This window comes from Oncorhynchus masou, chromosome 18, assembly GCF_036934945.1.
Source record: "Oncorhynchus masou masou isolate Uvic2021 chromosome 18, UVic_Omas_1.1, whole genome shotgun sequence".
Classification (NCBI taxonomy): domain Eukaryota; kingdom Metazoa; phylum Chordata; class Actinopteri; order Salmoniformes; family Salmonidae; genus Oncorhynchus; species Oncorhynchus masou.
This window is the reverse complement of record NC_088229.1, coordinates 34,470,177-34,488,496: the sequence shown is the minus strand read 5'-3', so window position 1 is coordinate 34,488,496 and position 18,320 is coordinate 34,470,177. Positions and strand designations below refer to the sequence as shown.

Genomic DNA, 18,320 nt, shown 5'->3' with positions numbered 1-18,320 from the left:
CTCTGACCAGCAGAAACACATAATTATCACAAGACCACTTCTGGTTACCTTCACTGATTCCACAGCACCCAACTCTGTTTTCACCCACCCTGAAAACACAAATGGAACATCTAAAAAGGCAAGGGTCCACTTTTTCTAAAAAGTCACTCCTCCCGTCACAGACTCATCTTTTTCCTGACCCTCGGTGCAAAAGCCCGACTCTGAGAACTTCACCAAACTTACCACCTCTGATACTTCACCGTCATTCACTTCCATTTCTCCTCCTGTCTTTGATCCGGTGTACAGCTCACTCTGCTTACACTTGCTACCATTCTTCTTCAACAAACCATCTCCCCTTTTTTCCAATTGAAGCTCACCCTCTTCATTCCCTCTCTTCGACCTCTGCCTCTCTTTTTCCCTCCATTCCTCATACTTACTCCAATTATACATCTCCTTTTGATAATACTGCACTTCTCCTAACATACATCTTGTTCTTGCCCTCTCAATGGACGCCATTTCCTTAGGCCTAATACCATAGGCAGAAAATTGGTTAAATGTACTTTAGTCAGAAAAAGCCCCAAAACTACCACAACTCAGGAAATGACCAAGTTGCAGACACAGGAAACAGAAGGTTCAATACACAGAGTAGTTTATGAAACTACAGGAGATGGGCAAAGGGCAGGTCGAGGACAGGCATAGGTTCGTAACCAGGTCTGAGTTCGACAGGTACAGGGCAGCAGGCAGTCTCATGGGTAGGGCAGGCAGAAGTTCGGAAGCAGGTCAGAGTCAGAAAAGTACAGGACAGCATGCAGGCTCAGGGTCAGGGCAGGCAGAAATGGTTGGAACCGCGACAACTAGTAACTATAGCAATAGGAGTACAGAAAAACATGCTGGTAGGCTTGCCTAGACAACAGACAAACAGAAACGCAGGTATAAATACACAGGGGATAATGGGGAAAATGGGGACACCTGGAGGGGGGTGGAGACAAGCACAAGACAGGTAATACAGATCAGGATGTGACAAAGCGTGTGCTATCCGACGGGCAAGTACAAAGGCAAACCTCCCGGTTGTTCTGGTGAGGTCTCCAACGAGCGCTACTTAAACTCTAGATTGGCTTCTACTGTAGCATTTCTTAACGTGGGGGTGATAAAAACGAAGCAAAATCAGCGAGTTCAGCCCCCTTTAAGGAAGGATCACATAATTCCAACCCCCTGAGCAAACATTTGATAGTTGTAGCTGGCAGTAATTTACTAATCATGGCTTCATGCCTGTTCAGACAACACACTCTAGGTGGCGGTATGCACCCTTCAGTTTGTCTACCGACTGTCAATAAACTTAGAGAACTAGAAGAAGAAGACATTGACTACTGTACTTTAAAATGGAGATTGCCCTCAATGGCACTGCTCATAATGTCACAGGAGCCATAATGAAAAAGATGTGGCATCTATCCAACACTTGGATACACAGCTATGCATGGTGCCACACCTTTCGGCCAAAGGTCTTCCTCAGGCAGCATTAGAAGGTTAATGTGTCACTAGGTGGAGCGTCAACATTGTATGATAACTATAGTATTTTTTAAATTGAATCTTTATTTAACTAGGCAAGTCAGTTAAGAACAAATTCTTATTTACAATGACAGCCTACCAGGGAACAGTGGGTTAACTTCTTTGTTCAGAGACAGAACAACAGATTTTTACCTTGTCAGTTGAGGGATTCAGTCAGTTCAACCTTTCGGTTACTGGCCTAATGCTCTAACCACTAGGCTACCTGCCGCCCCGGTATAGCAACAGTATGTATACATATATAACACAAATAAATAATATAAAGAAACAGTGTGTGGGTAAAGGTATGTGCTGCATAAAGGGAAATAAAGTCAAACATGAAAGTTTAGCACAACCTAGAAGCCCCTCCCACCTATGTCTAACAGGAAGAAAGCTGTCGAAAGTGAAAATAGATTTGTTCCATCAGAAGTCATTACAGAGACTGTTTATAACTTTCACTCTCACTGCGACACACAACTGGAATGTTTCTCCTTACAAATACCAAGAGACTAAACAATTACAAGGACATACCATCTAAACTGTAAATTCTAAGCGCAGCTGTTAAAAGTGAAGGTTGTAAAGTTGATCAAAGTTTATTGACTGTATTTTAGCTTCTGGATAATCTACAATGGCAACTCCTGCTTCTGTCCATGAGCTGCTGCTGGACACTCTGGATAGCTTGGTCTCAAGCGAGCTGAAGAGATTTCAGTATCTACTGACTAAGAACATGTTAGATGGCTGGTTTCCTATTCCTAAGAGCCGTCTGGAGAACGCTGACAGGGAGGACACCGTAGAGAAGGTGGTCAGCGCCTACAGCCATGAAGGAGCAGTGAAGATCTCACTGACGATCCTGAGGAAGATGGGCCAGAATGATCTTGCTATGAAGCTGGAGAGACGCACTCTAGAAGAGGTGCCAGCACTGAAAAAGACTGCGTTTCATCAAAAGGAAGTACTGAAATCCAATTTAGAGAGTCTTCGAAAGAATCAAGAAACGTACAAAAGCATGGAGGTCCACATTAAGAAGCAACGTGCGGACGCAGAGAGGCAGATGAGGGAGCAGTTTGAAACGTTCCACCGGTTTCTGCGAGAGGAAGAAGAGGCCAGACTGGTTGCGCTCAGGGAGGAAGAGGAGCAGAAGGGCAGGGCTATTGCCAGCGAGATGGAGAGCATTCTCAAGCAGATCTCTTCTCTTGAACAGGACCTGCAGAAAGACGACCGCACATTCCCTGTGAGCTACAAATACATCCAGAACAGCACATTGCCGGGTACACAGCAGGTCTCAGGGGTGCTTATCGACATGGCCAAACACCTGGGAAACCTGCAGTTCAGAGTGTGGGAGAAGATGAAGGAGATAGTCCAATTCACTCCTGTGATTCTGAACCCCAACACTGCAAACCGCTGGCTCTCTGTGTCTGATAAACTGACCAGTGTGAGATTTAATAACATAGGTCAGCAAATCACTGACAACCCAGAGAGGTTCTCACAGTATGCCAAGGTTCTGGGCTCAGAGGGCTTCAGTTCAGGGAAGCACATCTGGGAGGTGGAGGTGGGGGACCATCCTGAGTGGAACCTGGGAGTAGCTAAAGAAACCATTGATAGGAAGGGGGAGATTCTTGCTTCACCAGCTTATGGAATCTGGGCTATACTGAACAGGAATGGTGTGTATCAAAGTGGAAAGGGTGAGCCCCTTGCTTTTGAGAAGCTGAAGAGGATCCGAGTGCAGCTGGACTTCACCAGTGGGGAGGTGTCCTTCTACGACCCCAAAGATATGACACACATCTATACTCATAAAGACACGTTTGCTGAGAGACTGTACCCATACTTTCTTGTTGGACTGGCTGGTGGTGCCAACAACCCTGATATACATATCTGCCAATCAGAGGTGTCTCTGACAGTAATGGCATCTCAGTGAGGCATGTGATCACATCTTACAATTGAAACTTATTAAAATGAACTCAAAGGATAGAATCTTGTGCTGAAAAAAAAACCCATTTGGGATAATGATTTGAAATAATGCCTTGAACAGAACAGTAATTTAAGAAAATAAATAAATAATATAATTTATGCTTAGCTAATCCCCGTCTGTGAGATTTGTGATGTTAATCGTAGGGGCTCGATTCAATCCATTTTGCTGAAGTTCAGTGCTATATGAAATCTAAAGGTAATTCCACTTGAGCCGGGATATGCAGCTTTTACTGTGAATGCAGTCTCCGTGACCGCGGAAACATTGCCTTTACATTTCAATCACTCTATAGAGCTGAACTTCAGCGATATGGATTGAATAAAGCCCGAGTTATGATGTGAATAAAGTTGATTTAAAAAATGTGACCAGAATTCAGACTGCTTGATTGGTTAGTGGCTTTCGGTACGACATGATACACATGCATTCTTGTATATTTTTCCCATTGCTGAATTCTAACCTCAGTGTAATAGCATGTTCGATTTCAGGGCTGTGCTGCTAACCTCAAAACATTTGACCTGGGTCATGTTCATTCGATACCAAATGGAAGGAAACGGACTGAAACAGGAAGGGGAGACCTGGACTTCTAATTTTCTGTTGCAATAGGGGCCCTAGACATATACCCCAGCACACTTATCACATCCCTTCCAGCATATGCCTTTAGAGTATAACAAATGGAAGACCAATTCAAATGAAAAGGTCAAATCAGTTCACCTCAGGAAATAGTGAGCACCAATTTGCTTTTGTGTTTTCTTCTATTACATTAAAGAGATCCTCTTGTACTTTTGTATACTTTTAGCCAGTGGTTGTGAAAGTAATGCTCACGAGCCTAACGTTTCATAGTACGCTACATACACTGTGTATACCAGGGAACACCTTCCTAATATCATCATCATTAACGATCACATATCTCCCTGTTACAGAACACTTACTGGAGATGAACCTTGTACAGGTTCCTCCTCTGAGTATGTGTTTTATATAGGGGCTTGGCGTTATATGGAAAATAATGAAAAACACGTTCCACGACTCGCCAGCCCCCTTAGTATAAGTACTTTTAATAGAAAATGACTCAAGTCAAAGTTAGTCACCCAGTAAAATTCTACTTGAGTAAAAGTATTTGGTTTTAAATATACTTAAGTATCAAAAGTAAATGTAATTGCTAAAATATACTTAAGTATCAAAATTACAAGTACAAGTGTAAATAATTTCAATTTCCATAAATTAAGCAAACTAGATGGCACCATTTTCTTGTTTTTTTATTGATTTACGGATAGCCAGGGGCACACGCCAACACTCAGACATCATTTACAAACAAACCATTTGTGTTTAGTGAGTCCGCCAGATCAGAGGCAGTTGAGAGGACCAGGGATGTTCTCTTGATAAGTGCGTGAATTGGACCATTTTCCTGTCCAGCTAAGCATTCGAAATGTAACGAGTACTTTTGAGTGGCAGGGAAAATGTATGCAGTAAAAAGTACATTATTTTCTTTAAGAATGTAATGAAGTAAAAGTTGTCAAAAATAGAAATAGTAAAGTAAAGTACAGATACCCCAAAAAAACTACTTAAGTAGTACTTTAAAGTATTTTCACTTAAGTACTTTACACCACTGATCAGAAACGAATATTCAACAATGCCATGGTATAACGAACAGTAAGGCTGCGATTCAATCCAAGTTATAGAGCAGTGTACTGGACAGCTGACAACTGCCGTTTAAAGGTTACTCATGCCAATGTTCTCAGTGTTTACCATGAGTATAATCCTGGCGACGCCTGTAAAAGTAAGATGTCCCGTGCGCTGCTCTATGATTGAATAGCAGAGGTTTGGCCCAACCAGGCTGTGTAACCTAGGAGACGGTGTGGTCTGTGTCACACGGCCTGTGTCTTTCCTCTCTACAGAGGCTGAGGAGGTGGAGGAACAGAGCAGGAGGTCATGTCCCTCAGGCTGGTCCATGCTGGTTTGTTCGTACCCAGAGAACATGGCTTGAGGCAGAGGTATGCCGATATTTTGACGCACCTCTTCCACTCGCAAAGACTCCATGCTCTACTACTCTACACGGAGTTTAAAAGATCAATTGTAACAGACTTGTCAGCGCTGACTCTGTCTCTCACCCCTCCTATAGCACTTTGAGGTGGACACATCAAATGATTTAACTTTTGCCTGGATCGGAGGATTGAATCACGTTCAGTGCCCATGTATTGTGTCACACCTTGCTGTACAGTAGGTTTGGGAAATGTTAGAACAGAGCCACTAAGGCCCTGTACACCACTCTGGTGTTCAACACATTGGACACAATGGTTGTGATTACAACTGATCTCTGTTTTGATACGACATAGAGTTTGGGCTCGATTCAATCCGTATAGCTGAAGTTCAGCGCTGTAGCGTGATTGAGTATTAAAGGCAATGTTCCCGTGTTCATGGAGACTGCATTCAAGTCAAACGCTGCACATGTTGGCTTAATCGGAAATGACCTTAACATTTTCAAGAACAGTATAGTGTTGAAATTCGGCGATACAGATTGAATCGAGCCTTTTTGTCTGTACAGAAATCTTCACTCAACCATTTTGTGGTGTCTACACAAAGCTTGTGTTATTGTTTCTCCCCCCCCCCACCAAAAAAAAATGTTTTGTATGGGGCTTAATTTTGAGGCTTTAAAGGGATCTGCTTGTTCTCTGGTTAAATAAATAACATGTCCTTACAGAACTGGGTGTGACTATGGAGTGACAAGTCTAGATTGGATTACACTAGCTGGCACACAGGAGAACTCAACAATTATAATGGCAACAGAAAGCCTTGTTTCGTGAACGTGGGAGGGACAGTACTGTCATTTGATTCTAATCACTCACCTCATCTTCAAATTCACTTAATTTCAATTGGAGAGGTTAGTTTTTTATATCGTTGTTTCCTCGATAGGTGAGAAATGCTGTAATGTTGCAATTTATTATTATTTTTTTATTCTAAAATATTCTGTTATTCTAAAATAATCTGTTAAATCCTGGGAAATGTAAAATGGAAACAAAACTGAAACTTATGTAGTACATATACCAGATACTCTATATAGTATAATGTTACAGGCTTTGGTAACAATATCCTACATGTGTTTACACTCAGTGCTCTTCAGAATCTTTGTACAGCATCACTGCTCTTGTCTGAACTATATATTGACTCATGACTGAAATACAATGTACAATCTATTTTTCTTTCATCAATAGCATTTCATTAATGCTGCCTTTAATGCCAAATGTCATTGATGTAACTGCTAATAAATGCATGATGTATTTTCTGTAAAATGTCCCAAGTGTCATTAGATATAAGATTATAAGATTAAAGAGATAGTTCAATGATTTTACAGTATGTGGTGTTATTGTTTAAAAACATGTCCAAAGCTAACACTAGAGGGCACTACATTATCATGTTTTACAGTTTCAGGCTGTGTGTCTGAGAGAAAGAAGAGCAAGAGAGAAAGAGAGATTCGGACACATTACCTGTTGACAATATTAGGCATTATAGTTAAAAAATATATCCAAAGCTAACACTAGAGGGCACTATATTACCATGTTTTACAGTTATAGGCTGAGAGAGAGAGAGAGAGAGAGAGAGAGAGAGAGAGAGAGGTAAAATGTTTTTGCAGAATTCTGCATGCAGTCTCAATTTGGTTTTTGTCCCATTTTGTAAATTCTTGGTTGGTGAGCGGATCCCAGACTTCACAACCATAAAGGGCAATGGGTTCTATAACTATTTTTTAGCCTGATCCTAGTTGGTATGTGAAATTTTATGTTCCTTTTTGATGGGTAAAAATGTCCTCTGTGTGCAACGTAAAACACCAACTATTTGCACATAATATGACATTTGAGATGTCTTTATTCTTTTGGAATTTTTGTGAGTGTAATGTTTACTGTGCATTTTTTTTATTGTTTAATTCACTTTTGTTTGTTATCTATTTCACTTGCTTTGGCAATGTAAGTATATGTTTCCCATGCCAATAAAGCCCTTATATTGACAATTGAATTGAGAGAGAGAGAGTGAGAGAGATTTGGACACATTTTTTTTAGGTGTTATTGTTTAAGGTGTTATTGTATAAAACATGTCCAAAGCTAACACTAGAGGGCACTATATTATCATGTTTTACACCTTTATTTTACTAGGCAAGTCAGTTAAGAACAAATTCTTATTTTCAATGACAGCCTAGGAACAGTGGGTTAACTGTCTTGTTCAGGGGCAGAACGACAGATGTGTACCTTGTCAGCTCGGGGATTCGATCAAACGCTCTAACCACTAGGCTACGCTGCCGCCCTGTCTGTTGAGGTTGAGAGGTAGAGAGGTAGAGAGAGAGAGAGAGAGAGAGGTAACGAGGTAGAGAGAGAGGTAGAGAGGTAGAGAGAGAGAGAGGGAGAGGAGGGATGATAGATTAAATGTATTTTCTAACTCTAATCCATCTGTGAAATTCATAAGTGAGAGCCTGTGTTTTTTTTCCCCCAGCTAGGCCTAGCAGTATCAACTCTTATAGTCATCTAATCTTCATAGTCTAACCTGATGAAAATGAAAACATGCTAAGTGAACAAAGACATCTACATTGGTTCAGACAACTTGAATCTAAATAACTGATATGTGCACATAACAAAACATACAGGATTGGTATAAACATTGATTGGGTGAAGTTCCCACCATTGTAAAATCCTTGCGAGACAGTGTGCAAATGCACACATCTCAGAAGGGTGAAAAATTTGGACTCAAGCTATCACGCGAGGCTGCCAAGCCTTGAGAGGAACTAGCCTTTCACTCACTCGCTAGCCTCACCATGTAAATGTGATAAACCTAATAAGAACATGTACATTATAAGCAGAGGCAAACTGTTTTATTTTCCACTTAATTTTTTTTTATTACACACAAAAGAAAACAAAAGAAGCATTGCAACACACAATGAACCAAATGCTGACAAAAGGTCAATGCACCAGGAAGAAGTGATGTACAAATAATAATTATTCAAATTACTATGGAATTTTAATAATAACAATAATAACAATGCACCCTGATGAAAACAAGCCAAAACTTTACTTCATATCATTCATAAATAGATTAGAAATCTGTCAACCGAATTAAATAGCATTACAACATTGTGAAACATGTTCTTCAACTAAAGGAAATGGGTTCTCTCATCTCTGTCTTTACAAATAAAATAAGTCATTTTTGCAGGTTTGTGCGCAAATGAAATATCTACCTGGCAACCATACCATAGAAACTTAAATTGTGCTACAGTGAAAAACTAAAATGTTTTAAGAATTAAATGCATTATTTATTTATTTCACATCAAATTATAAAGATTAAAATCAACACAATTCTAAAACACCTAATGAAACTAGTCAAAAACTTTAAAACCCACTGTTATGTTTTTATCTTTAGTAACATTTCACATTTAGCAAGTGGTGTTGGGGAGTGGGGGGGGGGGCATGGTCCGCTGGACCAGGAGAGGTTTAAACTAAGGGAGAGGTTTCACCTTTGACCTCTTCAGTCCAGTAACATCCTGAGGCCAGTGCAGAGGGTGTCCAAAATGACTCCCTATTCCTCATTTAGTGCACTACTTTTGACTAGAGTAGTGCCCAAGATAGGGAATAGGGTAGCATTTCAGACGCAGACACTCTCTCTCAGAGAGCCCCCAATAACAACTGGGGAACTGAATCATTTGCAGTCTTTGTATTTCTCTCTTCATTAGAGAGGAGTTAGCCTGGTCCCAGATCTATTTGTGCTGTCTTGTCAATTTATATGGCCATTGTCACCATAGAAGTTGCAAAGACAGCACAAACAGATCTGGGATCAGATTTAGTGTGTATTCCCTCACTGAATCTAGCCCGCACAAAAATCACATAACCAGACAAAATAATGTAAAAAGCAAGGGGATTGCGGTTAGATACACACATCTGGGCATAGGGGGCCAGGTTCCATCTTGGTAGATATTTACAATCACTCTGAGAAAAGAAAAATGGGACACTTGTGTTTCTCTCCTCCAGACCTACAACGACCCCTTTGTCAAAACAAAGACAGACATTTTTTGGGGGGGGTTTGTGTATGGTATGTTGATGTGAGCTTAAAGCTCAACCCCCCACAAAATGGAACGTTCATGGAAAAAAATAAGCAAGGCTCCTGTCCAGTCTAAGTGCTTGGCAAAAAGGTGAAGTAGTAGCAGTCTTTGGGATTTTAAAAATCCTTCAGAAAAAAACAAGCTGGAGGAAAAATATACATTGACGTTGTTAATGAATGTTGGAAAACTCCCTGGAGTCTTGACTTATGGAGGTCCACCAGCTTCAAGTGAGGTAGAGAGGCTTGTCCCGAACTCCCATGCCACTGCTGACGAAGAGAACAAAGAAAAGATGCTGTTAAAACAGGCAAATGTTGGTCCAGGAACCAAAGCATCGAATGACAGTCTTAAAACTATTTATTCAATTCTGTATGATTTATTTGGTGGCAAAGTAGTTGTGTGTCACTAGCATAGCAGTGGAAGTGAATGAGCAGTGACGCTGCATGCTCAACTGCCTACATTCCATACAACAATGTGTACTAAGTCAAACAAAGGGAAACTTCATTGGATGTCAGACTTTCTCACAGCGTAGGGAAAAGTGTTATTTCACTACTACCGCTTTTGAATAAACAGTATGACTCAGCCTCAAGCCTCACTCATCTGGCAAAGCACTGTTGATAAAACTGTTCCTCGTCCCAGTATACTAGGTTATCACGACGTGCTCACCTGCAGTGGTTGGGCCCACAGTCCCGGTTGCAGTACTCGCCATCCCAGTCGGGCTTCTGTCCATGCCCTGGGTTGGGCGCCCCCGGAGACTGAGACCCACCCACACTGTTCTGGTAGTCCTGAATGTGAGAGAACCCCTGGAGCAGAAGAGGAAACAGAAGAGTGCTCTCTTAAAAACCACTACCATTTCAAATGTTCCAATGTGGTTGGAGTGCCCAACAGAAAGAGGTTCACATCTACTGCAGGCAATGGGGTAATGCTCAATGTACTTTAAGTTGGGGAATAAGTGGACACTGGCTTCATTTCGAATTGATCCCTAACCCTGGTGCAGATCTAGGATCAGAATGGATACCATGGTCTTTAAGATTTTTTCCTATTATTAATACTAGTCCAATCACCCGGTGTTATGAGATCCTGAAAGCAAACATTATATCAGTGCTCTATCACCTATTTCAAATGTTTCCACAACACTACAGGGCTGACCACTAAAGAACAGAGATAGGACTAACCTGTTGGCTGAGAGGAGGTGAGTGCAGAGACCCCTGGAGCCCCATTGAGTGTGACTGGACCTGCTGCATGCGCAGAGAGCTCTGGTGCAGGGCGAGCTGGGAGGGATGAAGGGGCGGGCTGATCTGGAAGGGGGAGGGGGGAGAGGCACTCATGCTGGGCGGCAGCATCTGGGATTGGCTGAGGGTCCGGGTCAGGGCATGGCGGGGCGGCCCGGCGAAGCTCTGCAGGTCCGACAGGGGGAAGGAGCCGGGGCCCAGACCGTAGGGGGAGGAGGGCTGCGGAGGCATGCTGTACAAGGGCTGCTTGGGGGGCAGCATGTGGGAGGGTTGGCTGCTTTGGGCACTTTTTGGTTCGACGGGGTCGTCGTAGGTCTGGAGGGGAGAAACAAAAGAAATAGGAAGTAGGAAGAGTTAGAGAAAGCACAAATAGTTATATGTGTAAATGTGTAAAAAATGTCATGATTTCATATACTGTTGGAGAGTGGACTCTCCCCCTAAAACTCATCTCTCATCTATGGAATAAATGAGTCAAACACATTCATTCAACTTTTCCCATTATCTTTGACTACAATGGCCACAGCAGAAAGAGACGAGTATACAAGCCCTCGCCCCAGTCAGTGTTATTCAGGATTGTATTCATTAGGGCACAACATAGTAAAACATTTTAACATTTTGCGTGACGCAAAATGTGAACCAATGTTTCTTATTGGACAAGTTCAGATAGTACCTCCCCTGTTTTGGCCTGTTTGCTTCTGTATCGTACCCTAATGAATGCAACCCAGGTCATGTAATCATGCGACTTATAGGCTCCTTATGTATATCGTGAGTGAATCATTCAGAGCAGGTGCAGCCCTCGTCTTGCCCCCGCCCCCCAACCCACACCCAACCCAGACCCTATGATGAGCTGTCAGATTGCTTATCTGCACCTATCAGTGTTGATTACAGGGGTAATGGAGCCCATTTGTATGAATTGTGCCGCCATATAATGATCAGTGGACACCATGACAGTTGGATGGGAATAGAGAGAGGGCGTACACACACACACACACACACACACACACACACACACACACATAGAGAGAGGGAAATGAGACTGTGTGCCAGGAGAACAAATGGAATGACAAAAGGAATCTCCCAGACGCTACATTGTGGCCTGTTAACGCGACACGGCACTAAACAATGCAATTCCACCATTCCTTCCTTCCTTCCTTCCTATCCATGTTGCTGCACCGGAGATAGGGCGCCATTACTCATAGGCAAAAAGGAGAAAGCCATAAATCTAAATTAGCAGTGGGGTGTCACGCGGAGAAAATGCAACAAAAACCCAATTATGTGTAGTATTGAATTGGATGCACATTCTTGTATAAGCAGTGAAACAGAAGACATGATGGATGCATCAATAACAAGAATAAACCATTAGTTCCATTCATGTGTCTTGTATGAACAGGCATAGCTCAACTGTAGAGAAACATAGGACTATGTCTGGACAGACCAGATAGAAATAACATTTCATGTAACGACAGACAAAGATATTGGCTCAATGGAATACGGTGTACATATAGGGCATACATACATACATACATACATACATACATACATACATACATACATACATACATACATACATACATACATACATACATACATACATACATACTGTATACACAGGGCATTCATACAGTATGCTTCGCATGCACTAAAATCACTAAACTCCCTTTCTAACAAAGCTTTATAGCTTCATACCTTTTGGTGCATAAGGGAGAGAATAGTATGACCTTCCTCTATCAGAACAACTGTCCCAACCCCCAACCTATGGAAATAAGGTATTGTCCCCATGGTATACAGTATTGTTGCAACACCCCACCTCCACTCTTCTTTAGCCCCTCCCCCGCCATTAGCCAAGATTTTCCATCCAATCCATCATCACTCTAAGCAAGCCTGGTGTGTCATAAGTGTTACCTTGGAAACCAGACTCGCTCTGTACGTGGCAAGGGCTTTCAGGTACTCTTTCTTGGCCGCCTCGGTTCTCCTCTTGTACGCCTGGAAATCAAAGAAGAAGGAAAATGAGAAGAGGTCTACAGACATACTCACAAATGTCTCCCTTTCCTTACATCATTTCAAGAGGTCTTCCTCCACAGTCATTTAGTACACACTCTTATCCAAAGCAATTAGAGTTAAGTGCCTTGCTCAAGGAAACAGACAGATATCTCACCCTGTCGGCTCAGGGATTTGAACCAACGATCTTTCAGTTACGGGCCTAACGCTCTTAACCGCGAGGCTACCTGCTGCCCAAACATTGTTTATATAGAAGAGAAATTAACTCGAACTCTCCACAATTTTAGCGCTACAATAGACATTGCATCACACACTCAAAAGGTTTGTGCAATTCAAAAAAATATATAAATGTGGTCAATGCCTTCGTGCTCCAATCAAGTGCATCAGTAATGTTTAAAATAATATTGTGTGTTCATGTGCGTGTGGTGTGCACCCACGTGCGTACACATGCGTGCCTGTGTGTGTACATTTCTGTGTGCTTGCGTACATGCACATGCGTGCCTGTGTATGCAGGTATGTGTGAGTGTGTGTGTGCGGGCATGTTGGTCTGTGTGTATATTGAGGCGGGTTGTAAATAACAAGCCCAGTAAGCCCCAGGAGAGAAGAGTTGTGGGGTAGATGGAACTTAAGCCCTGACACACCATTGGTAGGTAAACCACCACAATCATTAGAAAAGAAACTGAACGGTCTACAATTAAGACTATCACAGCAACGATACATTAAAAATTGTAAAATCTTGTTTCACCGAGATGTGGCTAAACGACGACACGGATAATATAGAACTGGCTGGCTTCTCCGTGCATTGGCAGGACAGAGCAACTACGTCTAGTAAAACAAGGAGAGGGGGTGTGTGTTTACTTGTCAATAACTGCTGGAGCAGTCTAATATTAAAGAAGTCTCAAGGTATTGCTTGCCTGAGGTAGAATACCTAATGATAAGCTGCAGAACACACTATCTACCAAGAGTGTTCTCATCTATATTATTTGTAGACATCTACAGTATTTACCACCACAAACCGATGCTGTATAAGGCCATAAGCAAACAAGAAAATGCTCCTCCAGAAGCGGCCGGGGAATTTAATGCAGGAAAACTTAAATCCGTTTTACCTCATTTCTACCAGCATGTCACATGTGCAACCTGAGGGGAAAAAAACTCTAGACCACCTTTACTCCACATACAGAGACACATGCAAAGCTCTCCTTCGCCCCCCATTTGGCAAATCTGACCATAATTCTATCCGCCTGATTCTTACAAGCAAAAAGTAAAGCAGGAAGTACGAGTTACTTGATCAATATGGAAGTGGTCAGATGACGCGGATGCTACACTACAGGACTGTTATGCTAGCACAGACTGGAATATGTTCTGGGATTCATCCAATGGCAATGAGGAGTATACCACCTCAGGCACTGGCTTCATCAATAAGTACATTGACGACATCGTCCCCACAGTGACCGTACGTACATATCCCAACCAGAAGCCATGGACTACAGGCAACATCTGCACCCAGCTAAAGGCTAGATCTGCTGCTTTCCAGGAGCGGGACACCAACCCAAACACATAAGAAATCCCGCTATATACCCTCAGACGAACCATCAAACAGGCAAAGTGTCAATACAGGACTAAGACTGAATTCCACTACACCGGCTCTGATGCTCGTTGGATGTCACAGGGGTTTAAAATTATAACGGACTTTAAAGGGAAACCCAGCCATGAGCTGCCCAGTGACATGAGCCTACTAAACGAGCTAAATGCCTTTTATGCTCGCATACCACCCCAACAGATTCACAGATGACAAAATCTCAATGGCACTCCACACTGCCCTTTCCCAATCTGGACAAAAGGAACACCTATGTGAGAATGCTGTTCAGTGAATACAGCTCAGCATTCAACACCATAGTACCCACAAAGCTCATCACTAAGCTAAGGACCCTGGGACTAAACACCTCACTCTGCAACTGGATCCTGGACTTCCTGACGGGCCGCCACCACGTGGTGAGGGTAGGCACCGATTCTCAACACCGGGGCCCCTCATGAGTGTGTGCTTAGTCCCCTCCTGCACTCCCTGTTCACCCATGACTGCATTGCCAAGCATGACTCCAACACCATCATTAAGTTTGCCGATGACAACAGTGGTAGGCCTGATCACCGACAACGATGAGACAGCCTATAGGGAGGAGTGTGGTGCCAGGACAACAACCTCTCCCTCAACGTGAGCAGGACAAAGGAGCTGATCGTGGACTATAGGAAAAGGAGGACCGAACAGGCCCCCATTAACATCTACGGGGCTGAAGTGGAGCGTGTCATGAGTTCCTTGGTGTCCACATCAATAACGAACTATAATGGTCCAAACACAACAAGACAGTTGTGAAGAGGGCACGACAACACCTTTTCTCCTTGAGGAGACTGGAAAGATTTAGCCTCCCCAGATCCTCAACAGGTTCTACAGCTGCACTATCGAGAACATCCTGACCGGTTGCATCACCGCCTGGCATGGCAACTGCTCAACATCTGACCGTAAGGCACTATAAAGGGTGGTGCGTACGGCCCAGTACATCACTGGGGCCAAGCTTCCTGACATCCAGGACCTATATACAAGGCAGTGTCAGAGGAAGGCCCAAAAAACTGTCAAAGACTCCAGTCACCCTAGTCATAGACTGTTCTCTCTGCTACCGTAGGTACCGGAGTGCCAAGTCTTGGACCAAAAGGCTCCTTAACAGCTTCTACCCCCAAGCCATAAGACTGCTGAACAATCAAATGGCAACCCCACCCCCTTTGTTTTTTCACTGCTGCTACTCGCTGTTTATTATCTATGCATAGTCCCTTTATAATTTACACCGACTAACCTGTACCCCCGCACATTGATTCGGTACCGGTACCTCCTGTATATAGCCTCGTTATTGTAATGTAATTTTCTTGTGTTACCTTTTTATTTACATTTTTCTCCTTTAGTCTTTTTAGTAAATATTTTTTTAACTCTATTTCTTGTACTGCATTGTTGGTTAAGGGCCTGTAAGTAAGCATTTCACGGTATACCTGTTGTATTCGGCGTATGTGACAAATACAATTTGATTTGATTTGATTTACAGTGAATACATCATAATGGATTTAAATTCCAGATGGAGCAGCATGGCAGCATTTTGATTGACAGCTGACTCTACAATGCATACAAATAACACATACAGCAGGCTCAACAAAAATGAGGTGATTAAGTATCGGTGCGAGATAGTGTTTTCTAGTCATAGGACATAAAAGAGAGGGAGCTAAACAACAACAAGAAGATATTTCATAAGGATCTGATTGCAATTTGTGTTTTAGGGTTATTTTAGCCGTGTGGCCTACACGCAATGCTTTGGTTGAAAATCTTTTGTTGTAGTGCGCACACATAACAACTTCATTGTCCATGTTACAGCGAACAACGTAAATGTGGTTTCTTCACCGTTGAGACGAGCACAGGTTCAAACTGCAGTGCCCCTGGATGGAGAGCATATTGTGGTATTAAAGGTCTTGATCAAGGGCCCAACGGTAGGGGAATGTCTTTAAGATGTGAACCCAGCAGCCCTCCAGTTGCCAGGTCAATTCTTCCCTTTATTCCATGACATGAATGATGCAATATCATTCATAACTACATTCATAACAACTTTCATTCATAACTGATGCTTTGAAGACCTTGCCTACATACTTACGGACGGACCTAGAGAGCACCAATGGTAATATATTTATGCTCAGTTCTATGTAGAATATTTGGCTATGGGTTAATTTGTCACACCTCCCTGATAGTTAGTATTCCTTAATTACATTTTTACACAATAACTATATTACTAAAGACTAACGAGAGCAAATGCATGGTGAAAGGTAACATCTCCATGAAAATCCCTTAAATAAACTTCTTATTTTAGCAATTGCCTTTGAGACTGATGGGTGGAGAAGAAGATTAACGATACAGCTTATTTTCCTTAATAGACTGATACAGATACCGTTCCTTCATAAAGTATTCATACCCCTTGACTTTTTCCACATGTGGATGTGTTACTGTCTGAATTTTAAATTGATCAAATTTGGATTGAAGTGGAATTATGTTTTTAGAGTAAAAAAAGATATATACAGTGTATATAAAAATGATAAGTGAACAGAATTCAACACCTTTGTTATGGCAGGCCTAAATAAGTTCAGGAGTAAAAATGTGCTTAATAAGTCACAAAATAAGTTGATGGATTCACTCTGTGTGCAATAACAGTGTTTAAACCCATTTATGAAGGTCATACCAAGGATCATTTTGCTACTTGATTTATAATTTTAATACCCCTTGAAGTATCCCCCCCCCCCGAAAAATATATAAAAAGTAAATAAAATAATGTATTTGGCCTTTCTACTATTAGCCCATACAAACACACTGAATAACAGATTCACTACATGGAACAACAGAGTCGCAAAACAAATCAAAAGGAAGTTTGTTCCGAAGAGTCTGTCCTATATCTGAGAGATATAAGAGAGATCAGGAAACATTTGTCATTTTTGGCACTTAACAGTCTCCATATAAAGTGCATTCTGAAACTATTCAACCCCCTTGACTTTTTCCATAATTTGTTTTGTTACAGCCTTATTCTAAAATGGATTAAATCACCCCCCCCACCCCATCAATCGACACATGATACCCCATAATGACAAAGCAAAAACAGTTTATATTTTTCTTGTGCAAATGCATAAAAAAAAAAACGGAAATATCAAATTTACATAAGTATTCAGACCCTTTACTCAGTACTTTGTTGAAGCACCTTTGGAAGCAATAACAGCCTAGGGTCTTTTTGGGTATGACTCCACAAGCTTGACACACCTGTATAGAGGGAGTTGCTCTCATTCTTCTCTACAGATCCTCTCAAGCTACGTCAGGTTGGATGGGGAGCGTTGCTGAACAGCTATTTTCAGGTCTCTCCAGAGCTGTTCAATCGGGCTCAAGTCCAGGCTCTGGTTGGACCACTCAAGGACATACAGACACTTGTCCCGAAACAAATGCTGTGTTGTCTTGTGTCAGGATTTGGCCAGGGTTGTTCCGGGTTTTGGTCACTAGATGCCCCCATTGTGCTTTTTGACCTTATGTTTTTTCCCTTGTTCCCCATTATTATTTGCACCTGTGCCTCGTTTCCCCTGATTGTATTTAAACCCTTAGTTTCCCTCAGTTCTGTGCTCTGTGTTTGTATGTTAGCACCAAGCCCTAGTGTTCTGTGTATTCTTGTCGATTCCGGTGGATGCTCTTGTGGAATTCTGTTTTTGTTTTTGAGTATCTCTTGAGGCTTTTTTGTGCTATTCCTACCACCTTTTGGATTTGCCATTTTTGTATTTAAGGACTTCTCCTTTTACTTTATTAAATACACCGTCTTAAGTACTGCTGTGTCTGCCTCATCTTCTGGGTTCTGCTGACTATTCGTGGCTCAGTTGGTTAAGTGACTGTTTCTCACTCCGGAGACCCAGGTTCGCAACCGGGTCCTGACAGAAACACAGAGCCAAAAATGAACCCAGAGGCAGCCAGTTCCCAGGACCTTTT

The 18,320-nt window shown here is 42.2% G+C and overlaps 2 protein-coding genes across 4 annotated transcripts in view; one reads left to right on the top strand and one right to left on the bottom strand.

Annotated features, from left to right (window-relative positions):
* The first annotated feature begins 1,940 nt into the window (after positions 1 to 1,940).
* LOC135504462 (E3 ubiquitin-protein ligase TRIM35-like) lies at positions 1,941 to 3,849 on the top strand. Its single transcript, XM_064923081.1, has one exon. The coding sequence runs from the start codon at positions 2,150 to 2,152 to the stop codon at positions 3,431 to 3,433; it is 1,284 nt and encodes a 427-aa protein (XP_064779153.1). The 5' UTR covers positions 1,941 to 2,149; the 3' UTR covers positions 3,434 to 3,849.
* A 4,474-nt stretch (positions 3,850 to 8,323) lies between these two features.
* Positions 8,324 to 18,320, bottom strand: part of LOC135504459 (thymocyte selection-associated high mobility group box protein TOX-like) — a 135,088-nt gene continuing 125,091 nt past the window's right edge. For all 3 annotated transcript variants that reach the window (XM_064923077.1, XM_064923079.1, XM_064923080.1), the window contains 4 exons: positions 12,686 to 12,766; positions 10,727 to 11,098; positions 10,218 to 10,354; positions 8,324 to 9,820 (listed from right to left, as the gene is read on the bottom strand). In XM_064923077.1, the coding sequence (XP_064779149.1) occupies positions 9,778 to 9,820; positions 10,218 to 10,354; positions 10,727 to 11,098; positions 12,686 to 12,766 (633 nt within the window). In that variant the 3' untranslated portion in view covers positions 8,324 to 9,777. The remainder of the gene's footprint in view (positions 9,821 to 10,217; positions 10,355 to 10,726; positions 11,099 to 12,685; positions 12,767 to 18,320) is intronic.